This window comes from Somniosus microcephalus, chromosome 11 (assembly GCF_052327205.1).
Source record: "Somniosus microcephalus isolate GS21.2 chromosome 11, FLI_Smic_1.0, whole genome shotgun sequence".
NCBI classification, from domain to species: domain Eukaryota; kingdom Metazoa; phylum Chordata; class Chondrichthyes; order Squaliformes; family Somniosidae; genus Somniosus; species Somniosus microcephalus.
The window spans coordinates 169,090,263-169,116,680 of NC_140997.1; the positions used below are offsets into that span (position 1 = coordinate 169,090,263).

General features: G+C 44.0%; 1 protein-coding gene across 5 annotated transcripts in view; it reads left to right on the plus strand.

Moving 5' to 3' along the window:
• LOC147110976 (contactin-4-like) overlaps positions 1–26,418 on the plus strand; it is a 2,035,446-nt gene that overhangs the window by 1,164,270 nt on the left and 844,758 nt on the right. For all 5 annotated transcript variants that reach the window (XM_086001418.1, XM_086001414.1, XM_086001417.1 and 2 more), the window contains exon 11: positions 5,284–5,434. In XM_086001418.1, coding sequence (XP_085857544.1) covers positions 5,284–5,434 — 151 coding nt within the window. The remainder of the gene's footprint in view (positions 1–5,283; positions 5,435–26,418) is intronic.

The following is a 26,418-nucleotide window of genomic DNA, read 5'->3' on the forward strand; positions in this document are numbered from 1 at the left end:
GCTACTGGAATGTTAGCCTTTCTAACTAGAGGGCCAGAACAGAAAGAGGAGGATGTTTTGCTGCAGCTACAGCTAGACAATGCCCTGGTTAGACCACATCTGCAGTACTGTGTCCAGTTCTGGATACCACACATTAGAAAGTATATATTGGCCTTGGAAGGAGTGCAGGGCAGATTCACCGGAATGTTACCAGGGCTCCAAGGGTTAGATTATGAGGAGAGATTACATAAACTAGGCATGTATACCCTGGAATATGGAAGGTTAAGGAGTGATTTGATTGAGGTTTTTAGAATTTTGACGGGAATTGTTAGGGTAGATAGAGAGAATTTTTTTCCACTGGTGGAGAATCTAGAACAAGGGGACATAACCTTAAAATCAGAGCCAGGTCATTCAGGAGAGAAGTTTGGAAACATTTCTTCTTGTAAAGGATGATAGAAGTGTTGAACTCTCTCCCACAAAAAGCGATCGATGCCAACTCAATTAATAATTTTAAATCTGAGATTGATAGATTTTTGCTAGACAAGGGTATAAAAGGATATGGAGCCAAGGCAGCTGGATGGAGTTAAGATACAGATCAGCCATGATCTCATTGAATGGCGGAACAGGCTTGAGGGGCTGAATGGCCTGCTCTTGTTATTATGTTCTTATGTTCTTATGCTCCAACAAGCGAGAGTCTTACCACCTTCTCTTGACATTCAATGGCATTACCATCGCCCAATCCCCCACTATCAACATCCTGGGGATCACCATTAACCAGAAACTTAACTGGACCAGCCAAATATATACTGTGGCAACAAGAGCAGGTCAGAGGCTGGGTAATCTGCAGTGAGTGTCTCACCTCCTGACTGCCCAAATCCTTCCTACCATCTACAAGGCACAAGTAAGAAGCGTGATGGAATACTCTCCACTTGCCTGGATGAGTGCAGCTCCAACAACACTCAAGAAGCTCGACACCAACCAGGACAAAGCAGCCCATTTGATTGGCACCCCATCCACCACCTTAAACATTCACTCCCTCCACCACCGGTGTACCGTGGCTGCAGTGTGTACCATCTACAAGATGCACTGCAGCAACTCGCCAAGGCTTCTTCGGCAGCACCTCCCAAACCCGTGACCTCTTCCACCTAGAAGGACAAGGGCAGCAGGAGCATGGGAACACCACCACCTCCAAGTTCCCCTCCAAGTCACACACCATCCTGACTTAGAAGTATATCGCCAATCCTTCATCGTCGCTGGGTCAAAACCCTGGAACTCCCTCCCGAACAGCACTGTGGGAGTACCATCACCACACGGACTGCAACAGTTCAAGAAGGTGGCTCACCACCACCTTCTCAAGGGCAACTAAGGATAGGCAATAAATGCTGGCCTTGCCAGCGACACCCTGATCCCATAAACGAATAAAAAAAATTATGAGTATTGACCTAACCCCTTGTTTTATCAACAACAAAAAAATGGCCAAGGATAAGGGAGTCATATTTTGATTCTGCACACCTTCATGAATGGTCCTTTCCGATGCATCATAGACCATCTCCATATTTGTTCCCTTTTGAAAATCCAGGTGTTTCATATACACCGTCTGATTTGCAGTGCATGAACTTATTCCATATGAATGCAGTCAATGGGGAAGCCTACACTGGCATAAAATTGTTGTAGTCTTTCTAACTGCTGATCCACACCTCTGTGCAAACAGATGAGCCTCAACCTGTATATCGGTCACTTCATGAATGCAAGCAAGCATTGTTGTTTAACTAAAGGCCAAGTAATCTACTTCTCCCACAGCCAGATGATTGTAATGTTCCAGTACTGAAATATTACAGGGCTTCTCAGACCTTCACAGTCACAGGCAGAATAGTTCTAGCCACAACAGTCACTATCATATCATCTGCTACCACTTAACCAACTTCAGTAATGTCTATTTAAAGACCGTCAAGATCCATAGACACTGCCCTGTCATTGGGCTTTCGTATGACATTTGAGCTCTCTGGAACCTCGCCATCAGATATGGTCTTCTTCTGAGAGTTCTTTATTTATACGTCTTAACATCCCATTCCTCCTTGGAAAGGAGGATGCTAACCACGTGGCACTGCTGTGTTTTTGTTACATTTCAAGAGGTATGCAAATATACAGAAACTGAAATATGGCTATATTTAATTAGAATGCTCACAAGGTAATAATGGCTCTAATTGACATTTTTAAAACCATTTTGGAAACCCATTGCCAAAGTTTAATCCTATGTTGGAAACAAGCATTTCTTCTGAGTGTCAAGAGCAGCAATATGACTCCAGAAAGCTACCTACCCCATTTTTATTAATAAACACCAAGCAATGTTGTTAAAGATTCCATTTGGCATTCCAGACATATAAAGGGGAGATTTTCAACTGCCGCCCATCCATTTCGCATCTGAGACACGGACAGCTGGCAGTAGAAAATTGGGGCGGAGGCCATTTCTTCCGCTCCTTGGACACCCAAGGCCTGTAAGTAGGCATGTATCAAACTTGCCTGAAAGGCTACTTTCATATGCACATTGGGGTCCTACGCTGGTTGGAGGATCACTTTTGCAATTTTTGGATAAGAATGGGGAGGGTGTGCACCCAATGCAATCCTTCCAGTTGTACCAGGCAGGAAGTGGCCTAATCAGTGGTCCTTGAAGACACCGCTGGAGGCTGATCCATAAATGGTCTTGAACTTTTTGGGAGGGGGAGTTTTTGTAGGGCCAGGAGAAGCAGGAATGTTGTCTTGGCCCCACAAGAATACCACAGCCTGCAATCAGTCACTGGGTAGGATCCCCCTCCCCCGATGCATCTCCTCCACCATCCCGCCCCACACCCCCCCCCTTTTACTACTGGATCCACTCACCCCTGGAGGAAGTTAGAAATCACCTTCATCGTCTTAAAGGTTATCAGTAGCTCATAGATATTAATGTGTAGCTTACAATTCAGCGATAACAAACTCTCAAAAGGTGTTTCACTGGATAGTTGCACCCTATCCTAGTGCATGTATATAATCCCAAGCAGAAGAAAGATTGTGTTAAGAATAACAAATATCGAAACTGTTTCCCAAAAACACACTGAAGCTTTTATTGACTTTATTAAAAAAAAGTAAAACTGCAATGACAGGCAGCTGCTATGGAGAATGTTTCCTTATAGATTTCTGTAGTATAAAGGCCACTAAGGAGCATAGCTTAAGCACTATTATGATGGACACCTTGTTTTGTAGGATTTCAAGTGTAAAGATCATGGTCTTCGCACAGTACAGCAGCATCGTAATGAAGACTACATTGGCAAAGTTATGTGGCATCCATACTAAATAGTACCTACTATATAGACCAAAATACTGCATTCCACTAAACACAGTGCTTGGAGATGGTTCAAAATTAGTACCTTCCTATTAATCATGACAATGTCTAGTACAGGTACCTAAGATTCAATATAATTAATATTCTTTATTTATGAATACACAGAGCGATATTCAGTGGAGAAAATTAATGTGGCCCAGACACTTGACATATGAAAAACACCTTAGTGCCTAAAAAAGATCTTGTGTACCACATTACCTGACAAATGAGTACACATGAGACAAAGAAAGTGATAGCTCGCTCTGAAAAGCTTGTTGATCAGACGAGTGAAATCACAGACTGCATTGTGTGATGAATTATTGTGGTGCAACCCTGTAGTGAGAGCTCCTACTCTTAAGATTCTGATAGAAGCTGAATATTTTTCAAAACTGTGTGTCTGTGTGTCTTGAGAAATTCAACACTGAGGGCTGCTGCAGCCAGAACAAATTATTTATCCACATTTGTACATTGCTACTAGTTTGGTGTTCAGGATCTATCACTCAATTTCAGAGGGTCAGTCTCAGTGAACAATTACACTGAAAGTTTAGCATCCATACAGAAGAGGAGGGGGAAGTGGGCAGGTGCAAAGGATGGTAGAATAAGAGGAGGAAGTATTCAAAGAGAGATGCGGAGGGTCAGAGGAGATGGGGAAGAGTATGGTGAATGGGGAGGAGGGGGATGGAGGAGTTGGGAGTATGAAGGAGAGGGGGACAGAGAAGAGGATGTGAAAAGTCTATAGAGGTATGGTAAGCCCAGAAGGTCCGTTATGAAAATATCATCAGTTGGTGGGGGAAGGAGGAATTAAATCTTTAATCTTCATTTTAAGGATTTTGGTGTATTGCCTCAGAACTGGTAAATCCTCCAAACACTGCTAGCCACAGTTTGAGAACTATTCCATCCACTCCTAACTCCAGTGTTCTAAAAGATGATTTTTTTGAACCATAGGGAACAAATATGATGTAAAGTTCCAGCAATTTTACCTGAATGTTGTTTGGTGGCAGTACTTTTCAATAATACTTCACCAGTATGCCCAGTGAGAGCACATAATTTCTGTGCTGTCGCTATGGCCCACAAATTGCTGGAAAAATAATGGTGAGTTCATGGCGCCCCCACCATTATTAGTGCATTAAAAAACATCAACTTGTGATGAAGAAGAGATGCGCCATGAGTTCTGATTTGCCACAAATTGCTGGACGATTTACGCCGCTCTGCCACTAACCTCGCCAAACCCCCCAAAAAATTACCATCTCGCCATGAGCCTCCTCTTTGTGTGTCATGAAATTGCTGGATTTGTGCTGTTAATACAAATTAATCTCACCACAGCCATTTAGGACTGGTAATTCATGTCATATGAACCCTGTTAATGATGTAATTTATGGTCATGACATGACACTCAACCTTGGAGGCCCAGAAAGGGAACAGTGAAACTGTGGAGTATCACTCCCGCAGGTAGTAAATTGCTCCAAGAGGTTTTTAAAAAATAATTTTTACTTTTCCTTTCTGTCTTTTTTTTCTGCAATTCACAGTGCTCACCACGAGATGCACCATGCCAGCAATATCTGGACCTATGAATTTGATTGATGTTCTATGAGATTTTTGTGGACAATCTTAAACCATATCAGTGTGGTTTAATTTTCAATTTTTCATGATCTCAAGGATGGAATGTTCTTTGAGTCTTTGAGGGTTTCGAGATTCAAAATTCATTGTGGTACACTTTGTATCCTGGAGTTTCCTTTATTTGCAACTTTATGAACATGATAAACAATCAGTATACTTTTATTTAGAACAGTTGTGTTAAACTGAAGGTCCAAAAGGGAGTCTTTGGATAAAGCATTTGTGTTTATCCTAAAGAATCAGTCAAGGTAAATTTATGCTGTGAACACTTGAATTATGTATTGCAGGGGTCTTTATTTTTTTCTGCTACATAATTGTTTTCCCTTTCTTTCTAGCATCAGCACCTGATTTTTCAATGAGCCCCTTGAAGAAATTAATACCTGTTAGCATGGGCGGTGAGGTCATCATTGAATGTAAACCAAAAGCTTCCCCAAGAGCAATCTTCTCTTGGATGAAGGGAAATGAAATTCTGCAAGAAAATGAAAGGTAATTTCTTGAATGAAATTTGTCCTTTGATCCTATTAGCTGCTTGAATTGTGAAACTCCTCAAGGCAATGCAGAGGATGCTCAGTGGGTTATTGGCACGGCCTTTATTATCATCATTTTACTCTTTTAGGATAATTCTCCAACAAATAAGATCTATAGCAGGACAGTACTGCTGACAACCCTTTTATAAAGAAATTAGCATATATACGTAAACCTCTCCACTACTTCACTGCCTTGTACAAACAAATTTCTGTTTTGTACCAATGTATGTCATTAGGTATTAATATCTACATTATGAAATAAAACTGATGAGTTTGCAGCAGAAAAATCATCTTTCTTCCCCATACATTTATTGATTTTCTCACATGATATTCTGGAGCACATAATTGTGCAAGGTGTTTCTTTGTGTGTTTGGAACATTAAATTGTAGAATATGAATGACGGGTTCAGAAGAATAGTTAAACGTTTAATTTTTTTTTCCACTGGGATTTTACACACAGTTAGTGCTGGTGCTGCCTTCAGCAGGACCAGCTTTTCTGATCTATTTCCCCATTGGCTCCATTACATTTTGGCAAGGAGTCCCCTGCGAGAGACAAGATAGAAGCAAGACAAGATGATAATAAAACAGTGAGCTGCTGATTGATTTGAGCTGTCATAAAACCACATACTGTGGATGTGACATTGCTTTTAGGCTGAATATGGATGATTAAGTATACTTTATCAGGTAATTAAAGAGCAAGTGAGGATTAAGGAGTGAGGAATGCAAAAAAGGTAGCACTGCTTCTTAAGAGTAATTAATTTAGGTGGACAGAAGTTAAATAGAAAAGGGGAAGGGATGCTTGCTTATCCTATTTATTACATGTTTTTGTTTCACTATGGTGCCTGTTTCATTTTACTGCTTCCTGATCTCAGTAGCATTCAATTTTGTACAGTTTGCTAAATCAGCAATTGCTAGGAATGGAAAAATCATATCACATGAGTCGAGATAAACAGGTCTATCAGTTGTACACCATAAAATAAGCAATTTTTTGGTTCAGCAGATTATTCAGTATTATTTATGTCTCTTATATATGTTATATATAAATTACCAATGTAATGGTTATGGGCAATTAAAATCATTCTTCCACAGTGAAATAAACATCATTCATGTCCTAAAAGAAATTAAGAGGTCCATTCCAGAAGCTGGAAGTGAATAATAAATGAGATTTCTGCAAAACATTATTTGTCTTAGTCAGATTTGGCTGGTGACCAGGTAGCTCAGCTGGTGAAAGACTTGACCTGACCAGAATGTTGTGAGTTCTATTCCCAGGGCTGCTTGCCAGTCAAGCTCACTTGCCTTTGGTGGTGAGTTGCATCTCTTCCTGGCTGCACCTCTAGATGGAGCATCAAGTGGAACAAAATTGTGACATCTCAGGGGGAAAATGAAATTGATAACAGTTCAACTCGCCCCACTCAAAATCTCCCCCTTGGGGCAGAGGACCATCGAGTTGCATTGATAGAAGTCAATAAACCAGACTGTTCCTTAACATAAGAAAGACTTGCATATATACAACGCCTTTCATGACCTCAGTACGTCTCAAAGCACTTTACAGTCAATGAAGTACTTTTTGAAGTGTTGTCACTGTTGTACGAAATGCGGCAGCCAATTTGCGCACAGCAAGCTCCCACAAACAGCAAAGTGATAATGACCAAATAATCTGTTTTTGTGATGTTGATTAAGGGATAAATATTGGCCAGGACATCTTGCCTGAAGGAAAAGATGAGATAGGAAAAAGTTGGAGAGAACAAATCAATATTCCCTTTCATGGTCCATTTTACTGCATTTTCCTGTTAAACTAGATGGTTAACGATAAATGTTGATGTTTTAACAATTGTCTGTCAGATTAATACAGAAGAATGTTGGATGAAACAATACTGTTAATATTTTAAAAATGATGAATTAATCATTCTCCTTACACAAGTATGTGATCAAAGACATATCTACCAGTGGCATTATTTTATTATGAATATTTCATTGTTAAAGTTAAGTTAATGCTTTTCATGTTAAGTAAATGAATCCAGTGGTGAAAAACAAATATTAAATGATCATTACTTTGTCAGTTTTTGTTTTAAAGCCAATATGAGGTTATGCACACACTAAATGTTAGCTGTGAAATGTCTCCGGGTGTAAAAATAATGAGATTGAAATTGCAGTGTGATACCAGTAACCAAGATATTGGTAAGGAATTCCTTTTTCCGCTCTTTTAAACAGGGTTAGCACCTTCATTAAATTGGCAGACAAAAGAATTTCATATTTATGTGTTAATGCACTCGATTACTCGTATCACCCAGTGTAAATCCAAGCTTGATGTTTGTAATGGTGGAATATTTTCACTGTGCTCTGCAAATTTACTGGGAATCTCTAATAAGTATTAAACTGCCAAATCTGTACAAACTAATAAAGTGCAGTGAAATAGTGAGGAGACTGTTAGGCAGTTTTGTTGCATCAAAACAAAATCTGAAACCTGTTGTCGAAAATTCGTGCATATAATGTTGACAGCAGGAAGCAGAATATATGATTGCAAACAAAACTCTTTTGATAGTAGATCTTATAATGATTGATATTTGCATGTTGTGTTGGAGATATATTAACATATCTCTAAATGTAGGATACAAGTACTTGCATGCTGAGTATAATGTGTATGAGAGCACATATACCAAAGATAGTTAAAGACAAAACTTATCAGATTGCTGGCATGTCCAAGGGAATATCTGCTGTTTGAAAATATTTAAATGTTTCCAGGAACTCATTTGAAACCATTACTTAATTTTATAATTTCTTGAGGGAAGAAGGGTTTGATTTCCAGTAATTCTGTAGTAGCTTGTTTTCTTGACATGACTATGAACTAATGGGTTTTAATGATTAGATTATTACTGATGCCTGTTACTGAACTTTATGTAAAGTTACACTTGATTTGTATGCTTGAACAGCTATTGGCATGAACTTTACATTTGTTTTTTTTGTCTAAGGCAGAGCTTCTTTATCAAAGATTATTAAGGTGCACTGACATTGAGCTGAAGAACATTGAAGTGATCAGCTATCAGATTTAAAATAGACACAGAAATAGAATTAGAATTACAGTACAGCATGAACAAAATTACTGTGGGAGGGAGTGTGGCTTAGCTTACTCTTCAGTAAATTAATATCATCTAAAATTGTTTCTGAGCATTAAATCCTAAATCTGTTGCAAAATTTCTATTATCACACACGTCTATTGGATTTATTTTGTTTTATCTCTGTGACCCCTGCTGCTGTAATTTGCCAAGTGGAGAAATAGCAGTGCTGGATGAGTAATCCATCTTCATACCTGGGACCTTGTCACTTGTGAACTAAGAAGAACAATATTGTGCCCTAATCTTGATATATTCTGTAGAACACTTATTTTCTAAGGCACTTTTAAAATAAATGAATCTGTTAAAAGTAAGTAAAAATGAAATTTTTCTATTGATGAAAAATAATACTCAATATGTGTATAAGGTAGGTGTGCATGCCTCTTGATCTTCAAACCCCTCAGAGATATGGACCCTAAAAATAAGTGTCAAATGGGTAAAATCTGGCATACTTTACTTCGTTTTGCATTGTGAATATTCAAGTAATCTGATTATTTTTCAATTCTTTGTACTGTTTATGCGCTTCTAGTGAGTTTAGTTTGTTATTACAGCTTCCACAAACACAGAAAGGCCCCCTGTATGTAAGAAAAAAAGGCCAAAATTGTTCACGTAAGCAGTGACAAGATAAAATGAAAGGACATTCAAACCAAGCTTATTGCTGGGGGTGGGGGAGGCAGGGGGTGGAATTTAAAAATTTTAAAAAGCTTAAATGCCTTTTAAGAGTCCAGCTCAGAAAGCAAAACATTTTTAAAAAAACACTTGCAGGTTATTTATGACAGCCATTTTGCAAAAGGAGACTACATCAGCAAAATCCCCAAACCAGGTCTTTTCTCCTGAATAATGCTCTCCAGGCTACAGCAGCAGCTTCATGCAGCCAACGTGTTCTCCAGGTTGTCTTTTTTTTTAATCGAATTCTCAAAATACAACATTTGTATATATAATTTATGAAACCATTTTACAATTGAACATCTATTCTCATGCATATTTTATGAAGCCATTGTACATTTTAATTGCAAAGCTCTTGTGTAAGGAGTGCATTGGTATATCCAAATTTCTTGATGTGACTGCATTTCTGGGGACTAGTTGAGCCTGGGGATGGAGAGGGTTTCTGTTCTGGTGAACTGACCAAATTCACAGACGTAAGTGGTCCTTCTTTAAGCTAGGGTTGGTGATGAGAATTTGCTTTCTCCTATTGATTGGTTTGGCTTCAACTGATCCAATTCTAGCTCCAATTCGTAGGCGAACTAGCAAGAAAACTAAAGGCACGTTTTCCTACACTAGGGCGTATTGTATCACCTGAGTTAAGGAAAATAAGGTAAGGAGGATTGCTTATTTTCTCAGTGCTGCCAGAACCCAGGCTTCAGATTCCCCCCACCCCAAATGCTTACAGAATTCAGTTCTCCCCTGTATAGGAGTGCTGCCAGATCTGAGCGCCTTGAGCCAAGTGTTGCCAGCCCCCAGACCACCTCTTCAAGTGCTGTCAGGCTGAGATCTTCCCTCCCAAGATTTGCCCAAACCCAAGCCCTCCATGCGCAAGTCCTGCCAGGTCTCAGGCGTCAGGCTTCAGTTTGCTCCTCCTAATTTTTGCCAGGCCCCAGCTTCCCTTCCCTCATCTGCCAGACTTCAGCTCCCAGATTCCCTCATAGCCTGAGCCCACAGTTCCACTCGAACCGATGTACTGTTAAACCAGCTTCCAGACTTTCTGTCCCTACACAAACCCAATGGCAATTTACAGCCCAGTACAAATTGGTTGCGATATTGCTATATCCCTTCGAATTCTAAGAAGGAAAGTTTTCTGTGAGAGCCACAAAGAGAGGTTGGGAGACAAACAAGAGTGAGGAAATGCGGGAAGAAATGCCTTTCAAAATAGTTTGAAAAAGTCAGGTCAGAGAAATATAGATCCCCCAATGAGAAAGGATGTGAGAGCCATACAGAGAGTAAAGGGGTGGAACAGAAAGACACAGTCACAGAAAAGGTACAGGGTATTACATTATAACAACAGAAAATGCTGGAAAAACTCAGCAGGCCAGGCAACATCCGTGGAGAGAAATTAGAGCTGACGTTTCGGGTCAAAACCCTTTTTCAAGGGACCCGAAATGTCGACTCTAATTTCTCTCCACGGATGTTGCCTGGCCTGCTGAGTTTTTCCAGCATTTTCTGTTGTTATTTCGGATTTCCAGCATCTGCAGTATTTTGCTAAGGTATTACATTGTTGGAGTATGGGAAAGAAGCAGAGAAACAATTACAGGAAGGAATACACAATGTTTTTGTCAATACGCAGCATTCATGTTTTCATGTTTTTATATTGCTATAAAATGGCATGTCCTTTAACTCACTGTGAGAAATGCCAACTAATATTTTGCAAATATCAATAGGCTTTATGTAGCTCACATGTAATTTCAGGACCTGGACTTCGCTGCTGAAAGAATTCTGGAAACATTGCGCTGGATTTTCTCAATGGGGAGCTTTTGGAGGCGGGATTCCCACTTGTTGGGTTTTAGTCCCGCCTTCATTGACTTGTGGCTAACCAATGCTATTTTCCCTTGATTGACCTTGTTAAGCCTGTCCAGTGGACTTAGCAGGCCAATTAAGGGAAAGCCAGTTACAGATGACGTCAGCGAGTGATGTTTCATCTGTCAAGAACTTTTGACAGATGAAATGTCATCATTTGATGGCTCTGTGAAGCTGGCAAATACTGACAATCTGTCCTCTAAGTTGAGTCTTTACTCAAAACTCAATTAGAAACCTTCCTGAGCAGAAAGCAGAAGGCTGCAGCTTTTGACAGTTCAGCGGCCATTCTGTTTGCAGTGCCGGTGAGCTGAGGGACTCCCGAGACCTGAAGGGAGGAAGCCTGCAGGAAGAAGTAGAGGTAAGTAAAACTTATTAAAACACTCTACACTCACCTCACACACTTACCTCTGCACACATGCACCCATCACTCACCTGCACACCAGACATCTCGGCCCCTCCGACCCCTGCAGACCGACGGCCCACCCCGTTGAGTCTGGTGAGGTTCGGAGCCGTCGGGAAGCCCACACTTCAGGGCTGAAAATAGGGTTTCTCAAAAAAACTGCCTGTTAACTACCTGGCAGTTAATTGGAACTAATCCCCTCCCTGCCTCGGAGAGGCGGCTCCCAGCGTGGGTCAGGTACCCGCCTCCTGGGAAGATGGCACGGAGGCGGGTTGGGGGCGGGATGGGTACCCGCCCCCAGATTCTGCCATTTTCCCGGCAGTCCTTCCTCCCCAAGGCTGGCAAAATTCCCCCCATTGAGTGGTTTCATTGGTCAGTTTTGTTATATTTGCTAGTTTGTAAGTAATAGCTTTGGAAAAAAAGAATGGAGTGATTTGATTGCTCTGTTTTCTACTGGTTACTTGTTCCTCGATGGTTTTTGGCTACTTTTCATTCCGTTTTATTTCGCTAATTAAATGTTTGTTTTACTTCGCAGTTAAGTGGTTATTTGAGGCAGACGTGATTTTTGTTTTTTGCCTTACTGATGTGTGACACTTTGAAATGAGATGCCATTGCAAGTTATGAGGCTGTGGGCACAAGCTAAACTCATGACTTTTCGAAGTATAGCAGAAAGACTTGTAACTTTATATATGAGTGGGAAGATGAACTCCAGGGGAGAAGGCCTTTCAAAGAGAATTTTGCTCCGAGAAATCGGTCTCTCAGCAGTCTGCACTGCTGTTGGGGCGTGGCAAGTTTTCAGGCATCCCTCAAGTAAGATAAGGATTGGAATAAGTTCAAGCAAAGCGCACACAGAATGAAAAATAAAGTCCCAATGCCAGTTGCTTGACATAAAATTCTTGGTGCAAAATAGTATTAGGCCTAGTTCTGCAGTGAAGATGCAGGATTGCAAAATAAGGCATTAAACATAGTGGGGTAGAGTTTCTCCTTTGGGTGCAATTGGCAATCTGGGTACAAATTGCGCTCAAAATTGTACACAATCGGGCAGTGTTTTAGAAGGTAATTTTTTTTTTAGAGCCTCCTCAAAAGTTCCACAAAAGGGCGCATTTAGCGGAAACTCACCAGGGTGATTAATTCGATCTGGGGGCGTGGCCGGTTTTGTGAGCGGGGCCAGCTTCCAGGCCAAAGTTTTGAAACCACTGCAAAAGATCGCGGAAACTCAATTTGCACTTGAAATTCCATGAACTTTAGTGCTGGTTTGGCCAATTTTGGCTGAAATGCAATAATACCAGCGCAACCTAGCGGAAGTTATTGAATTCCCTTTTGTAAATTTGTTTATGGGATGTGGGTGTCGCTCGCAAGGCCAGCATTTATTGCCCATCCCTAATTGCCCTTGAGAAGGTGGTGGTGAGCCACCGCCTTGAACTGCTGCAGTCCGTGTGATGATGGTACTCCCTCAGTGCTGTTTGGGAGGGGGGTTCCAGGATTTTGACCCAGCGACGATGAAGGATTGTCGATATATTTCCAAGTCAGGATGGTGTGTGACTTGGAGGGGAACTTGGAGGTGGTGGTGTTCCCATGCTCCTGCTGCCCTTGTCCTTCTAGGTGGTACAGGTCGTGGGTTTGGGAGGTGCTGCCGAAGAACCCTTGGCGAGTTGCTGCAGTGCATCTTGTAGATGGTACACACTGCAGCCATGGTATGCCGGTGGTGGAGGGAGTGAATGTTTAAGGTGGTAGATGGGGTGCCAATTAAGTGGGCTGCTTTGTCCTGGATGGTGTCGAGCTTCTTGAATGTTGTTGGAGCTGTACTCATCCAGGCAAGTGGAGATTATTCCATCACACTCCTTACTTGTGCCTTGTAGATGGTGGAAAGGCTTTGGGGAGCAAGGAGGTGAGACACTCACCGCAGAATACCTAACCTCTGACCTGCTCTTGTTGCCACAGTATTTATGTGGCTGGTCCAGTTAAGTTTCTGGTCAATGGCGACACCCAAGATGTTGATGGTGAGGGATTTGGTGGTGGTAGTGCTGTTGAATGTCAAGGGGAGGCGGTTAGACTCTCACTTGTTGGAGATAGTCATTGCCTGGCACTTCTGTGGTGCGAATGTCACCTGCCACTTATCAGCCTAAGCCTGAACGTCGTCCAGGTCTTGTTGCATGCAGGTATGGACTGCTTCATTATCTGAGGAGTTGTGAATGGTGCTGAACACTGTGCAGTCATCAGCGAACATCCCCATTTCTGACCTTATGTTGGAGGGAAGGTCATTGATGAAGCAGCTGAAGATGGTTGGGCCTAGGACACTGCCCTGAGGAACTCCTGCTGCGATGTCCTGGGGCTGTGATGATTGACCTTCAACCACCACAACCATCTTCCTTTGTGCTAGGTATGACTCCAGCCAGTGGAGCATTTTCCCCCTGATTCCCATTGACTTCAGTTTTACTAGGGCTCCTTGATGCCACACTCGGTCAAATGCTGCCTTGATGTCAAGGGCAGTCACTCTCACCTGCCCTCTGGAATTCAGCTCCTTTGTCCATGTTTGGACCAAGGCTGTAATGATGTCAGGAGCCGAGTGGTCCAGGCAGCACGGTGGCATAGTGGTTAGCACTGTTGCCTCACAGCGCCAGGGACCCGGGTTCAAATCCGGCCTCGGGTGACTGTCTGTGTGGAGTTTGCACATTCTCCCCGTGTTTGCGTGGGTTTTCTCCGGGTGCTCCAGTTTCCTCCCACAGTCCAAAGATGTGCGGGTTAGGTTGATTGGCCATGATAAAAATTGACCCTTAGTGTTAGGGGGGATTAAATACGTGGGGTTACGGGGATAGGGCTTGGGTGGGATGGCTGCCGGTGTAGGGACCGGGTGCTAGGGTTTGGATGATCAGCCATGATCTCGTTGAATGGCGGAGCAGGCTCGAAGGGCCGAATGGCCTACTCCTGCTCCTATCTTCTATGTTTCTATGTAACCCAAACTGGGCATCAGTGAGCAGGTTATTGGTGAGTAAGTGCCGCTTGATAGCACTTCTCACTTTTTTTCAATAAAAGCTTTGTTTGAAGCCCACCCTTTACCAATGTTCCCTCTAGTTTTTTTTCCCCCTGTGCTGTCCTTTTAAATTTGCTCCAGCGTCAGCAGCTGTTGAGTGGCCTGCGCGGGACCTCACGATTGATGCGCGGCTCGCACCTTAGGGGGAACATTGCCCTTGACTCCTCTGTCTTTGCAAACTACAGACCCACCTCCAACCTCCCTTTCCTCGCTGAAGTCCTTGAACATGTTACGCCTCCCACATCCGTGCCCATCTTTTCCATAACACCATGTTTGAGCATCTCCAATCAGATCTCTGCCACAGCACTGCAAGGGACCCAATTAAAGTCACAGACAACATCCTCTGTGACTGAGACTTTGGTGCACTATCCCTCCTCATCCTTCTTGACTTGTCTGCAGCCTTTGACACAGTTGACCACACCATCCTTTTCCAAAGCCTCTCCTCCCTTGTCCAGCTGAGTGGAACTGCCCTCGTCTGGTTCCACTCTTACCCATTCTAGTCGTAACCAGAGAATCTCCTGCAGTGGGTTATACACCCGCCGCCGCACAGTTCCCTCTGGATTTTCTCAGCTACATGCTGCCCTTTGATGACATCATCCGAAGACATGAGGTTAGGTTTCACATGTACGCTGACAACACCCAGATGTACCTCACCACCACCTCTCTTGACCCCTTCACTGCCTCTGTGTTGTTCGACTGTTTGTCCAACATCCGGTGCTGGATGTGTTACAGTTTTTTCCAATTCAGCATTGGGAAATCCAAAGGCATTGTCTTTGGCTGCTGCCGCAAACTCCATTTCCTTGCCACTGAACGAGACTGTTTGCGACCTCGGAGTCCTTTTTGACTCTGAGTTGAGCTTCCGACTCAATATCTGCTCCATCACAAAGACCACTTACTTCCACCTCCATATCATCGTCCGCCTCTGCCTCTGCCTCAGTTCAGCTGCTGCTGAAACCCTCATCTATGCTTTTGTTACCTCCAGACTTGACTATTCCAATGGTCTCCTGTCCGGCCTCCCATCTTCCATCCTCCATATACTTGAGCTCATCCAAACCCCTGCTGCCCGTACCTTAACCCACACTAAGTCCCGCTCACCCATCACCCCTACATTGGATCCAGGTTCAACAACGCCTCAATTTTAAAATTCTCATCCTCATGTTCAAATCCCTCCATGATCTCGCCCCTTTTATCTCTGTAACCTGCTCCAGCACTATAACCCTCCAAGAAATGTGTTCCTACAGCTCTGGCTGCCTCTGCATCCCATATTTCCTTTACCCCAGTATTGGCGGCTGTATCTTCAGCCGTCTAGGCCCTAAGTTCTGGAATTCGCTCTCCAAACTCTCCGCATCTTCACCTCTTTCACCCCTTTAGGACCATTCTTAAAATCTACCTCTTTGACCAAGCTTTTAGTCACCCGTCCTAATATCTCCTTCTTTGGCTTGGTGTCAATTTTTATCTGATTACACTCCTCTGAAGTGCTCTGGGACATTTTCCTACATTAAAGGCACTATAGAACTGCAAGTTGTTGTTCAGAAACTCTGGGAGTCCGCTCCGCAGGCGCGAGCACAGTGGAGCAGAACTCGAGTATACCTTCGCCCAGAAACACTGACCGCTGTCCCAAATTGTAGAGGTGGGGTCATCTGCATGGCCAGGTCGGAGGGTGGGGGGTGGTGGGCGGGCGGGGGGGGGATTGCATATTGAGCCTTTAAGGGTGCTTCAGTGCATGTGCCCTCAACTGCTGGTTGGAATGTTGGGCCATTGTCATGAGGAGGTCAGCAAGGGGCAAACGAAGAACCTTCCTTTCTTCTTCATCTTCTGCTCCCAAAACAAGACAGTTGTGTTGTTCATTAGACCCTCAAAAATGGTAGTCTCATGTGCTTAAGGTGAAGAGATTGAGCCACAAGATAGTCTCGGGGGAACAAGCGTAGGAGTCCCAGGTGGAAGTCAACATTAGGGGCAGGATTGCAAGCTAAAGGTCAGCCTCATTAGACAGACACAAGCAGCCTGGAACTGGGAACAGCTGTAAGTTATGGCCTTATTTTATTAACCAAATAAACCTTTAATAACGTTCTCATAATTATCTTGTACAGGTAATTGAATTTATCCTTATATGACTGATAACTGTTAGTCATCTTGACTAATTCAATTTCTATCTATGTTAGTTGGTGTGTGTTATGCAGTAGTGATAAGTAGAATCATAAATACTGACTTCTTCTGTTCACATTACAAAATAGTTCTCCTTTTACAACTCTGTTGATGGCTTAGCTGATAAATATACCACCCTCTGCAGTAGTCAGTCATGAAAAGCAGTTAGCGAGTGCTTAGGGCACTGTAATTGACCTTAGTGTCCCTGGACTTGGGAGGTGAGAAAATCACCCAGATTTCCCATTCCTAATGATTATCCAGTGACTATGCTGGAAAGTAGTTGCATATGAATGTTATTTGAGGATGGGATCAGGTTTGGCTACAATGCCCACCATCACTGGATAAAGTTGTATTTATAATGCAAGCTTTGGGAACTCAAATCAATGTGAGATGGCCTCTTGGACGGGGTCTCGCACCTTAGAGTTCTAATGTGCTTTATAGTCTTCTGAATTAAACTGCCACTCACCTAAAACCACTTTACAGTTTGTAGCAGTATAAATGCAATAAATCTGACAACGCTCACTGTCTTCAATCACATTTGCAGAACAGCAATTTGATTGAGAGTTGCCAGTGTCTGTGGATTTTACCCCATCAAGAGCCAGTGCCAGAAAATAAAGGGAGAACACTGGGGTCTTTTTTGAATTGTACACTAAACTGAATTGTAATCAATTTATTATTGTTGGTTACATCAGCAGGAAAGGAGGGTGTTCTACATTTCTAGTGTGTTCCAAATGTGCAAGAAGGAAAATAGAGAGTTTTCTGAGAATCATAGAAGCCTACAGCACAGAGGAGGCCATTTGTCCCGGTGTGCCTGTGCTGGCTCTTTGAAAGAGCTGTCCAATTTAGTCCCACATCCCCGCTTGTTCCCCATAACCCTGCAAATTAGTCCTCTTCAAGTACATGACCAATTGCCCTTTGAAAGTTACCATGGAATCTTATTCCACCACACTTTCAAATAGTGCGTTCCAGATTGTAATAACCCTCTGTGTGAAGACATTTCTCCTCATTACGCCTCTAGTTCTTTTGGCAATTATTTTAAATCTATGACCTCTAGAGGAAATAGTTTCTCCCTACTTGCTCTATCAAAACTCCTCATAATTTTGAATACGTCTATTAGATCTCCCCTTAACCTTCTCTGCTCTAAGGAGAACAATTCCAGCTTCTCCAATCTCTCCACATGACTGAAATCCCTCATTCCTGGTGTCATCCTGGTAAACCTCCTCTGTACCCTCTCCAGGGCCTTGACAACCTTCCTAAAGTGTGGTGCCCAGAATTCTACACAATACTCCAGCTGAGTCCTAACCAGTGATTTGTAAAGGTTCAGCATGACTTCCTTGTTTTTGTATTCAATGACCTTATTTACAAAGCCAAGTATCCCAGTTGCTTTCTTAACTACCTTATCAACTTGTCCTGCCACCTTAAAGGATTTGTGATTATGCACCCCCAGGGCACTCTGCCCTTGCACCCACCTCAAAATAGTACCATTTAGATTATACTGGCTTGCCATGATGTTTTTCCCAAAGGGCATCACTTCACACTTATTCACATAAAATTGCATCTGTCATGTGTCTGCTCATTTCACCAGTCTGCCTATGTCCTCCTATGTCTGCTATTATCCTGTTCACTGTTTACGATGTTGCCAAGTTTGTATCATCCGTTAACTTCGAAATTGTACTCCCTATACCCAAGTCCAGGTCATTTATATATAACAAGAAAAGCAATGGTCCTAATACCGACACCTGGAGGATCCCACTGCATACTTCCCTCCGGTCAGAAAAACATCCATTCACCACTACTCTCTGCCTCCTATCCCTTAGTCAATTACTTACCCAAGTTACCACTGTCCCTTTAATACTATGTGCTTCTATTTTCCAAATAAGTCAGTTATATAGTGCTTTAACAAATGCCTTTTGAAAGTCCATATATACAACATCTATTGCATTACCTTCAACTGAAAGGATATTTACTAGTCCTAGCCCCTTTGGGGCTATCCCGGATCAGGCGTATTTCTCAGATGTTCACTTTCAACTAAAGTTTGAAGTAGCCAAATCCTAAAGATGCTTAACTGGGTCTAAAAGTCCGGGCTATCTCTCCCAAAAGGAAAGGAGCAACCCGAGAATGTTACCATCCTCCAGATAACACTTTTAATAAGTTTAGCCAGATTGTAATGTCCCGGATATTAAGAGGGTCTGGAGATCTCCTTCAGAAATGTACCTCTCCACCAAAGAGTGTACAGAGATTGAGTTCGCGAGTTATTGATACAGAAGACTTATGTGAGATAATTCTAAAAATATATAGAGTTTAATTAAAAGAACCGACATGCAATTTGCAGTTGGTGAATCAGTCAATCGCAATGTTAACAGTTCTAAAAAGAGAAAAAATACGATCGTTTTAACAAAGAATCTTACTTTTAAATCTTAACTTCGCTACAGTATTACAGTTCTTAAAGTTTTCTGTACAGGATATCCATCAATATCAAATTACCTTCAATCCCCGAGGTACAAAGAGTGGAAGACCACAGAGCCACCTCTGTAGTCGAGAATCGCTTTGCCCGATTAAAGCAATTCTGATATCCCATTTGAGACTTCAATATTTATACCTTTTTTCAGTTGTTTCCCATAAGGTTTCTGCTGATCCAAGTTAATTATCACTATTCATCTTTCTGCTGACCTCTTGCAATTTTTACTGCTACATCGACAATAGTTATTGGGAGTTTTTACCATATAGGTGTGAAGGCAGATGTCCCTTATTTCATGTGTCATCTTTACGAGGGCAGATGTTCCTTATCTTATGTGCCATCTTTAAAAGGTTTAATTTATGTCACTTATCCAGGGTTGACCATTGTTCTGTTCCCAAAAGACCAGCTACTCAGAGTCACATTCTTCTGTTTCAATAAGGTTATTTATTCAGTGTCAACAACTTGCCCTGTTTCAATAACCAGAATTCTTTCATAGCTATTTCATAGTTAGGTTTCTAAATTTACAAACCCAGTTTGTCATGTTTTAAAGAACTTATAAGGTACTCTTCAGGGTCAACCACTGTCTTATCTCAACAAGGCCAGAATTCTTTCAAAAGTGCATTTTTCTAAAAAGGCTATGTAGTATATTTTTCTAAAAAGGTTATATAGTATATTTTTCTAAAAAGGTTATATAGTATATTCCTTCACACATCAACCCTCTCTGTTACTTCATCGAAGAACTTAATCAGGTTAGTTGGACATGATTTGCCTTTAACAAATCAATGCTGGCTGTCCCTTCTTAATTCATACTTCACCAAGTGAAAATTAATTTTGTCCAGTAGTTTTCCCACCACTGACATTAGACTGATTGGCCTATAGTTACCAGGTTTATCCCTCTCCCCTTTTTTGAACAGGGGTTTAACATTTGCAATCTTCCAGTCCTCTGGCACCAATCCCATATCCAAGGAGGATTGAAAGATTGTGGTCAGAGCTTCTGCTATCTCCATCCTAACTTCCCTTAGCAACCTAGGATGCATCCCATCTGGACTGGGTGATTTGTTAACTTTGAGTGATGCCAACCATTTAGCACCTCCTTTCTATCTATTTTTACTTATTCAATATCTCTACTTCCCCCTCCTCTACTGCAACATTAACTTCATCCTCTTCTTTTGTGAAGACCGATGCAACTACCTCAGTCATGCCCTCTGCCGCCACAAGAAGATTTCCTTTTGTTCCTAATTGACTCCACCATTCCTTTAACTATCCTTTTACTTCTTATATATGTTTATAAAAGATTTTTGTGTTCCGTCTTGTGTTACCCACTAATTTTTTCTCATACTCTCTATTTATCCTTCTTATATCCTTTTTCAATTCCGCCCCTGCACTCTCTGTAGTCTGCCTGCTTTTCTATTGTACTTTTTACCTGGCATTTGTCATAAACCTCCTTTTTCTGTTTTATTTTAACCTCTATTTCCTTTGTCATCCAGGGAACTCGAGCTTTGGATGCCCCATCCTTCCTCCGTATGCTTGGCTTGTATCCAAAATATTTCCGCCTTGTAGGCCTGCGATTGCTCATTTACTGCTTTCCTGGCCAATCTTGTTTCCAGTTCACCTGTGCTGGATCCTTTCTCAAATCACGGCTCTCTTCTGTTTTGGTATTTTCACTTTTAATTTTTCTTTATCCCTTTCCATAACTGCTTTAACCCTAATTATTTTATGATCACTATTACCCAGTTCTCCCACTGCAACACACTCCACTTGCTCTACTTCATTCCCCAGAACTAGATCCAGCACTGCTTCCTTCCTCTTAAGGCTAGACACATATTAATTAAGAAAGTTCTCCTGTACACATTTTAGTAATTCTTCACCCCTCTTATCCTTACTCTGTTGTTTCCCCAGTCTATATTAGGGTAATTGAATTCTCCTACTATTACTGCTTCATTATTTTTACTTTTCTCTGAAATTTACCTACAGATTTGCTGCTCTATCTCCTTCTCACTATTTGGGGGTCTACAGTAAACACCCAGCAATGTAGCAGCGCCTTTCCTGTTCCTTAACGCTAACCGAATAGATTAAGGGGGAAAAATTGAGTTGCATCCCCTTTGGGGTGCTACTTTTAAATTAGCACCCCCGCAGCCAAAATTGAGTGGTAGCGCCCCAAGAGGGAAACGGGGCGCTACTGGAATCGCCCCGCCTCCCTCTTGGGGCGCTGCGAGGGAATATCGTGGCGCTATGTGCCGCAGTGCCATGGTATTGCAGGCCTTCCTCCCCTTCTTAAAGGGGAGGGGCCTTGCGCAGTGCGACCCGGGGCCCAACTGGGCCATCGGGGATCAGAGTGCCGGCAAAAGAGCCTGGCACTCAAGAGACGTGCCGGGCTCATGGAGCGCAGCCGGCACTCTGCGGGGGGGGGCAGGTCAAGAGGCCGGGGATGGCAGCGGAGGCAGGTGCTGGCAGGCGACCAGCAACAAAAATGGCCGCCCGGCACATCGCCTTTAAATAGCGCTGCCCCACATAGTGTCCAGTGGTAAGTCAGGGGGCGCTACCGAAGATCGCGGCCAGGGCGCTAGCGGGGTGCTGCGCACGGCGATGACGTCATTGTCGGTGGCGCAGCATCGCAGGGCGCTAACGGTTACTGCCGCCGCTAACCTCCCGCTGAATTTCGCAGGAGGCGTTGGTGGCGCTGCGCCCAGGCGCTAGTTGCTTTGCACCCCGTTAGCGCCAAGCAACCGAATTTTTCCCTTTGTCTTTGAAGCTTCCAGTATATTTTCCCTCTGTAGAACTGTAATATTATCCTTGATCAATACTGCACCCCACCTCCTGTCTTTTTCCCTTCCCTAACCATCCTGAATGCATTGTAGCCAGGAATGTTTAGTTTCCACTCCTACCCATATTTAAGCCAGGTCTCTATCATAGTCACTATATCATGACTCCACATGGCAACTTGCACCTGTAACACATCAACCTTATTTATAACAATCCTTGCATTAACACACATGCATTCCAACATCATGCTAGTCGGCTTTGCTTTTTTTGCTCCATTTACTCCCTGCTCTTACTACACTATTCTTTGTTCTATTACTGTTTGTCCCTCTTAGTTTTCTATACACCTTGCCTCTCCTCTCTCTTGCTATGTCCTGTTGCCTCTCCCCCTGCCAAATTAGTATAAACCCTCCCCCCACAGCGCTTTTTAACCTCCCCGTGAGGACATTGGTCCCAGCCCTGTTTAAGTGCAACCCGTCCGGCTTGCACAGGTCCCTCCTGCCCCAGAACTGATCCCAATGCTCCAAGAATCTGTCGCCCCCTGCACCCCTTCTCCAGCCACGCATTCACCCGCACTATTTTCCTGTTTCTGTGCTCACTAGCATGTGGCACTGGGAGTAATCCAGAGATTACCACCTTTGAGGTCCTGTTCTTTAAAGTTTTTTCCTAGCTCCTGAAACTCTGCCTGTAGGACCTCAATCCTTTTCCTACCTAAGTCATTGGTTCCAATATGGACCATGACTTCTGACTGTTCCCCTTCCCCTCGCGGAATATCCTGCACCTGTTCAGTGATATCCTTTACCTTGGCATCAGGGAGGCAGCACATCATTTGAGACTCATGTCTGTAGTTGCAGAAACGACTGTCTATCCCCCTGACTATCAAATCTCCTATAACAACTGCACTTCTCCACTTCCTTGTACGTCCCCCCGCCCCCCCGCCGCCCATGCAGTTGATTCTCCCATGGTGCTGCGGATTTGCTTCTGACTGCGTTTTCCTGAGGTGTTGCCATCCTCAGTGGCATGAATACCGGTTTGTGAGTGCCACATTCCATGGGGATTCCTGCACTGTCTGCCCGTTCCTCCTAGTCTGCATGCTGGTCACAAACTCCCTATCCTCCTGAACTCTCAGTAGTTGCAGGGTGACCACCTCATGAAACATGCTATCTACAAAACTATCAGCTTCCTGTATGCAATGTAGTGACACCAGCCATCCCTCAATCTCAGAAACTCTGAGCTTGAACAGTTGGTGGCACTTCCTACATATGTCGTTTTCCAGGACACATGAAGCGCTTGATTTTGCCAGGCCCGAGGAGGCAGGATTGGAGGCGTGTGAGGTGATAAAATTGCAAAAACTGGTGGGCTGGCCCGATCCCGCCTCCATCCCGCCTCTGAGCAATTTTCCCACATGCGAGATTTCTGACCCAGTCTCCATCCCGCCTCGAAGAGGTGGGATAGGCCCTTAAGGCCCTTAACAACCAGTTAAGTGCCTCTATAATCCCATTTTGATAGGCTTTTCTGATTTTAACAGTTTTCCCACATTCTGCACGCCTCCTCTGAAACACGCCAGTGAAACCTGACGGCAGCACAAGTGAATTGCTTACTAACAGCTTCAGCTCCACCATTAAAAAGGAGTTTTCACCAATCATCATTTGCAGGTGGCAGAACTTTGTTGTCTCCAATCTGGGGGAACTTTTAACAGGCCTACTCATTGTTGTGAAAGTTTGGAGCCTGACACCCATCTCCATTGTGACCTCCTGGGAAACCCCTCTCCCAACCTTGAATGAGCACTTCCTCAACTGAGGTATATACCAGAAGAATGGGAACCCTTTATTTCCTTTCCTCCTGGACATCAGATTCGGACGAAGACCAGCCGCGGCAGCAGCAGAACCTTGAACGACAGGAGCAACAGCAGGAGTTCCAAGCTGCTGCTCACCCACCTGAAGCTGCACAGTCCAGAAGGCACCAGCGCACGACCACATTGCTGCCCGGGATGCAAGGGACGCACTCATCTTGGCCAGATTTGCTTAGCCTGCACAATCAAACACTCTTGCCTCGGACATTCTTATCAGACCATCGACAATGACCAAGAACCTGCGGATTCCTATCACTCTGACCACCATACTGACAATTGCAAGCTGCCCCAAGCCCTCAATGTGGAAGTCCCATTTGCGAAATGACACATGCCACAACTGCAACAGTTTGCCATCAGAATTTTTTATGACAATAAGCAAGTGATGGCATTTTAAAAATAAACACATTACACCCAAGTGACTACCCTTGTGGCTATTTGTGCATTATCTTCCTCTTACGCGTGCTCCTACGTGGTGCTTCCCCTGTGGCTTCAGCAGATGTGGAGGCCCCTTGATCACTTTCTTGCTGCTCCTGTCTCGACACCTTTGGCCGGCATACTCTGGGGTTGCGAACCTGTGCAGGGTCTGAGACACCGATCTCAGTTGGGTGGGGACTCTGGTGGGGCTCTGACCGAGGGCTGTGCAGTGGCATGGTCGTGTGACCGCTTGGAGAGGAGCCCCCACTTCCTTGTTGTATGCCATCAACATCCCTCTCATGGGTCAGCCCCACTTCAGAGCTAGCAAGTGGCTTGACAGTACCTTGCTGCCATTCAGGGGGGTCATGAGGACCCATTTCTGTACTGGAAGTCCTACTCCCGAGGACTTGCCTGAAGGTCTGGTTTGTTTGCTCAATAGCTGGCCATTGCTCCTCAAGAGATGTCAGTCTATTCTGAACAATGACCATGTTTTCACGACCCTGGTGACTAAGCTCCTCCATGGCCGTAGCCATCCTTTCCACGGAGGTTGCCATCCTTTCCGTGGTGATGCGTTCATGCACCGACTCCTCCACAAAGGCTCTGCTCATGTTAGCGATGGACTCCTCCATTTGCTCCACACTCGCAGCGATCCTAGAGACAAAACCTGCCAGAGACTCCTGCACCTCTTCCTGGAATTCCAGCACCGCTCTTCTTCTGGATGGACCCAGAGGCAGAGGGTCGACATGCAGCTGAGCCGAGCTGGCAGAGTCTTGGGCCCTCCGATTAGGACTCTCCACTGCTGTCCCTGTCTCCACCATCTGCTGATGCTCACTTGTGAGCTGTGATACACCAGGTGGCAACACTGCACTTTCTCGCGAAGGTACCACCGAGGTGTGAGTATCTACGCTGGTGCTGGGTGCACTGAATTCTGCTGATGCTGCGCCCTCAGAGGTTGCAGCTTCCTCTGAGAAGTCTGGAGGCTCAGGCTGTTCCTCCTGGATAGTGGGGACGGGGGCTTTCGATGGTCTTGTGGGGGAGTAAAGGAATGATTCAGAGATTTTAGGCCAAGGTTACATGCACATTGAATATTGCAGATGATCAAAAGTCAATCTGTTAGAGCATCAGAATCATTATCAGTGACTCATGCAATGTCAATGAGAGAGATGAAAAACTATTCTGTCAGCTTGCTGTGATGCACCCGTCTGTCCGTCCCCCACTTGCGCATCGTCCTCCACTCCCACGATCTCCAGGGCTGCCTCCTCCCAGGGGGTGAGCTGGGCTATTGAGGGTGGCCCTCCTCCTGTCCTCGCTCTTTCCCTCTTATTGTGAGCTCTCTTTTCCTGCAAGTGGAGTTTGAGTGAGAATGAAGGAGTGAGTGCAGAGAATCCATATCATTGATGGTTAGAAGGAGACAAAGATGGAGTGAGGTGGCAAGACCAAGGGCCCTCCCTGTGTGTTGTAAGTTGTTTTCATAGCATCACAGCGATAGGGGGTGTGAGGGCTGCATAGTCGAATAGTTAGGTGAATGTGACCATAGAGAGAGAGGGAATGGGTAAGGGTGCAGTGATGTCAGTGTCAAGTGGGATGTGGAGGAAGAGGTTGTCAAAGCTGAGTGCTGGTGAGGAGAGGCAATGGGGATCAGATTGAGGGTGATGGGAAAGTCATACTCACTTTTCTAGTGCGCAGAAGGTCATGAGACCTCTTCCTGCACTGCAGCCAGATTCTGCGGCACATAGACAAAGAGTTGACCTTCTGGACCACTTGCATCCACACAGCTTTAGTCTGCTGGGGAGGTTTCTTCCTCCCTGAGGAAGGGAAGAGCACCTCCTTATTTCCTCTTGCTCCTTTCACCAGAGCTTGCAGGGCGGCGTCATCGAACCTTGGTGCAGACTTTGGCCTACTGCTGGACATATTGGCTGGAGAAATCTATCACAGCAAAGGGCATAAGGTTTGCAGTCTGCAGAAGAAGCAAGCCAGCAGCACTGATGAGGTCATCGGATGCGACTTTCAGGATGGAAAGACTAAGTGGGCCAGGGGTTCCCACACGCTGGAAATCAATTGCCCAATTAGGTGAAAATTGCATATTTTTCCCACATCAAACTGGAGTCGGGTGGCTAACACGAAAAGCGTCTGACACGCCCCCAGCCTGCCTCAATGACAAAATCGAGCCCGAAGTGTTCTGGAGTTCCCACATAGCACAGGATGTCCATGCGATGACCCCAGCAGTCCTGCTTATTTATTGCATGAATCATTAGTAAAATTA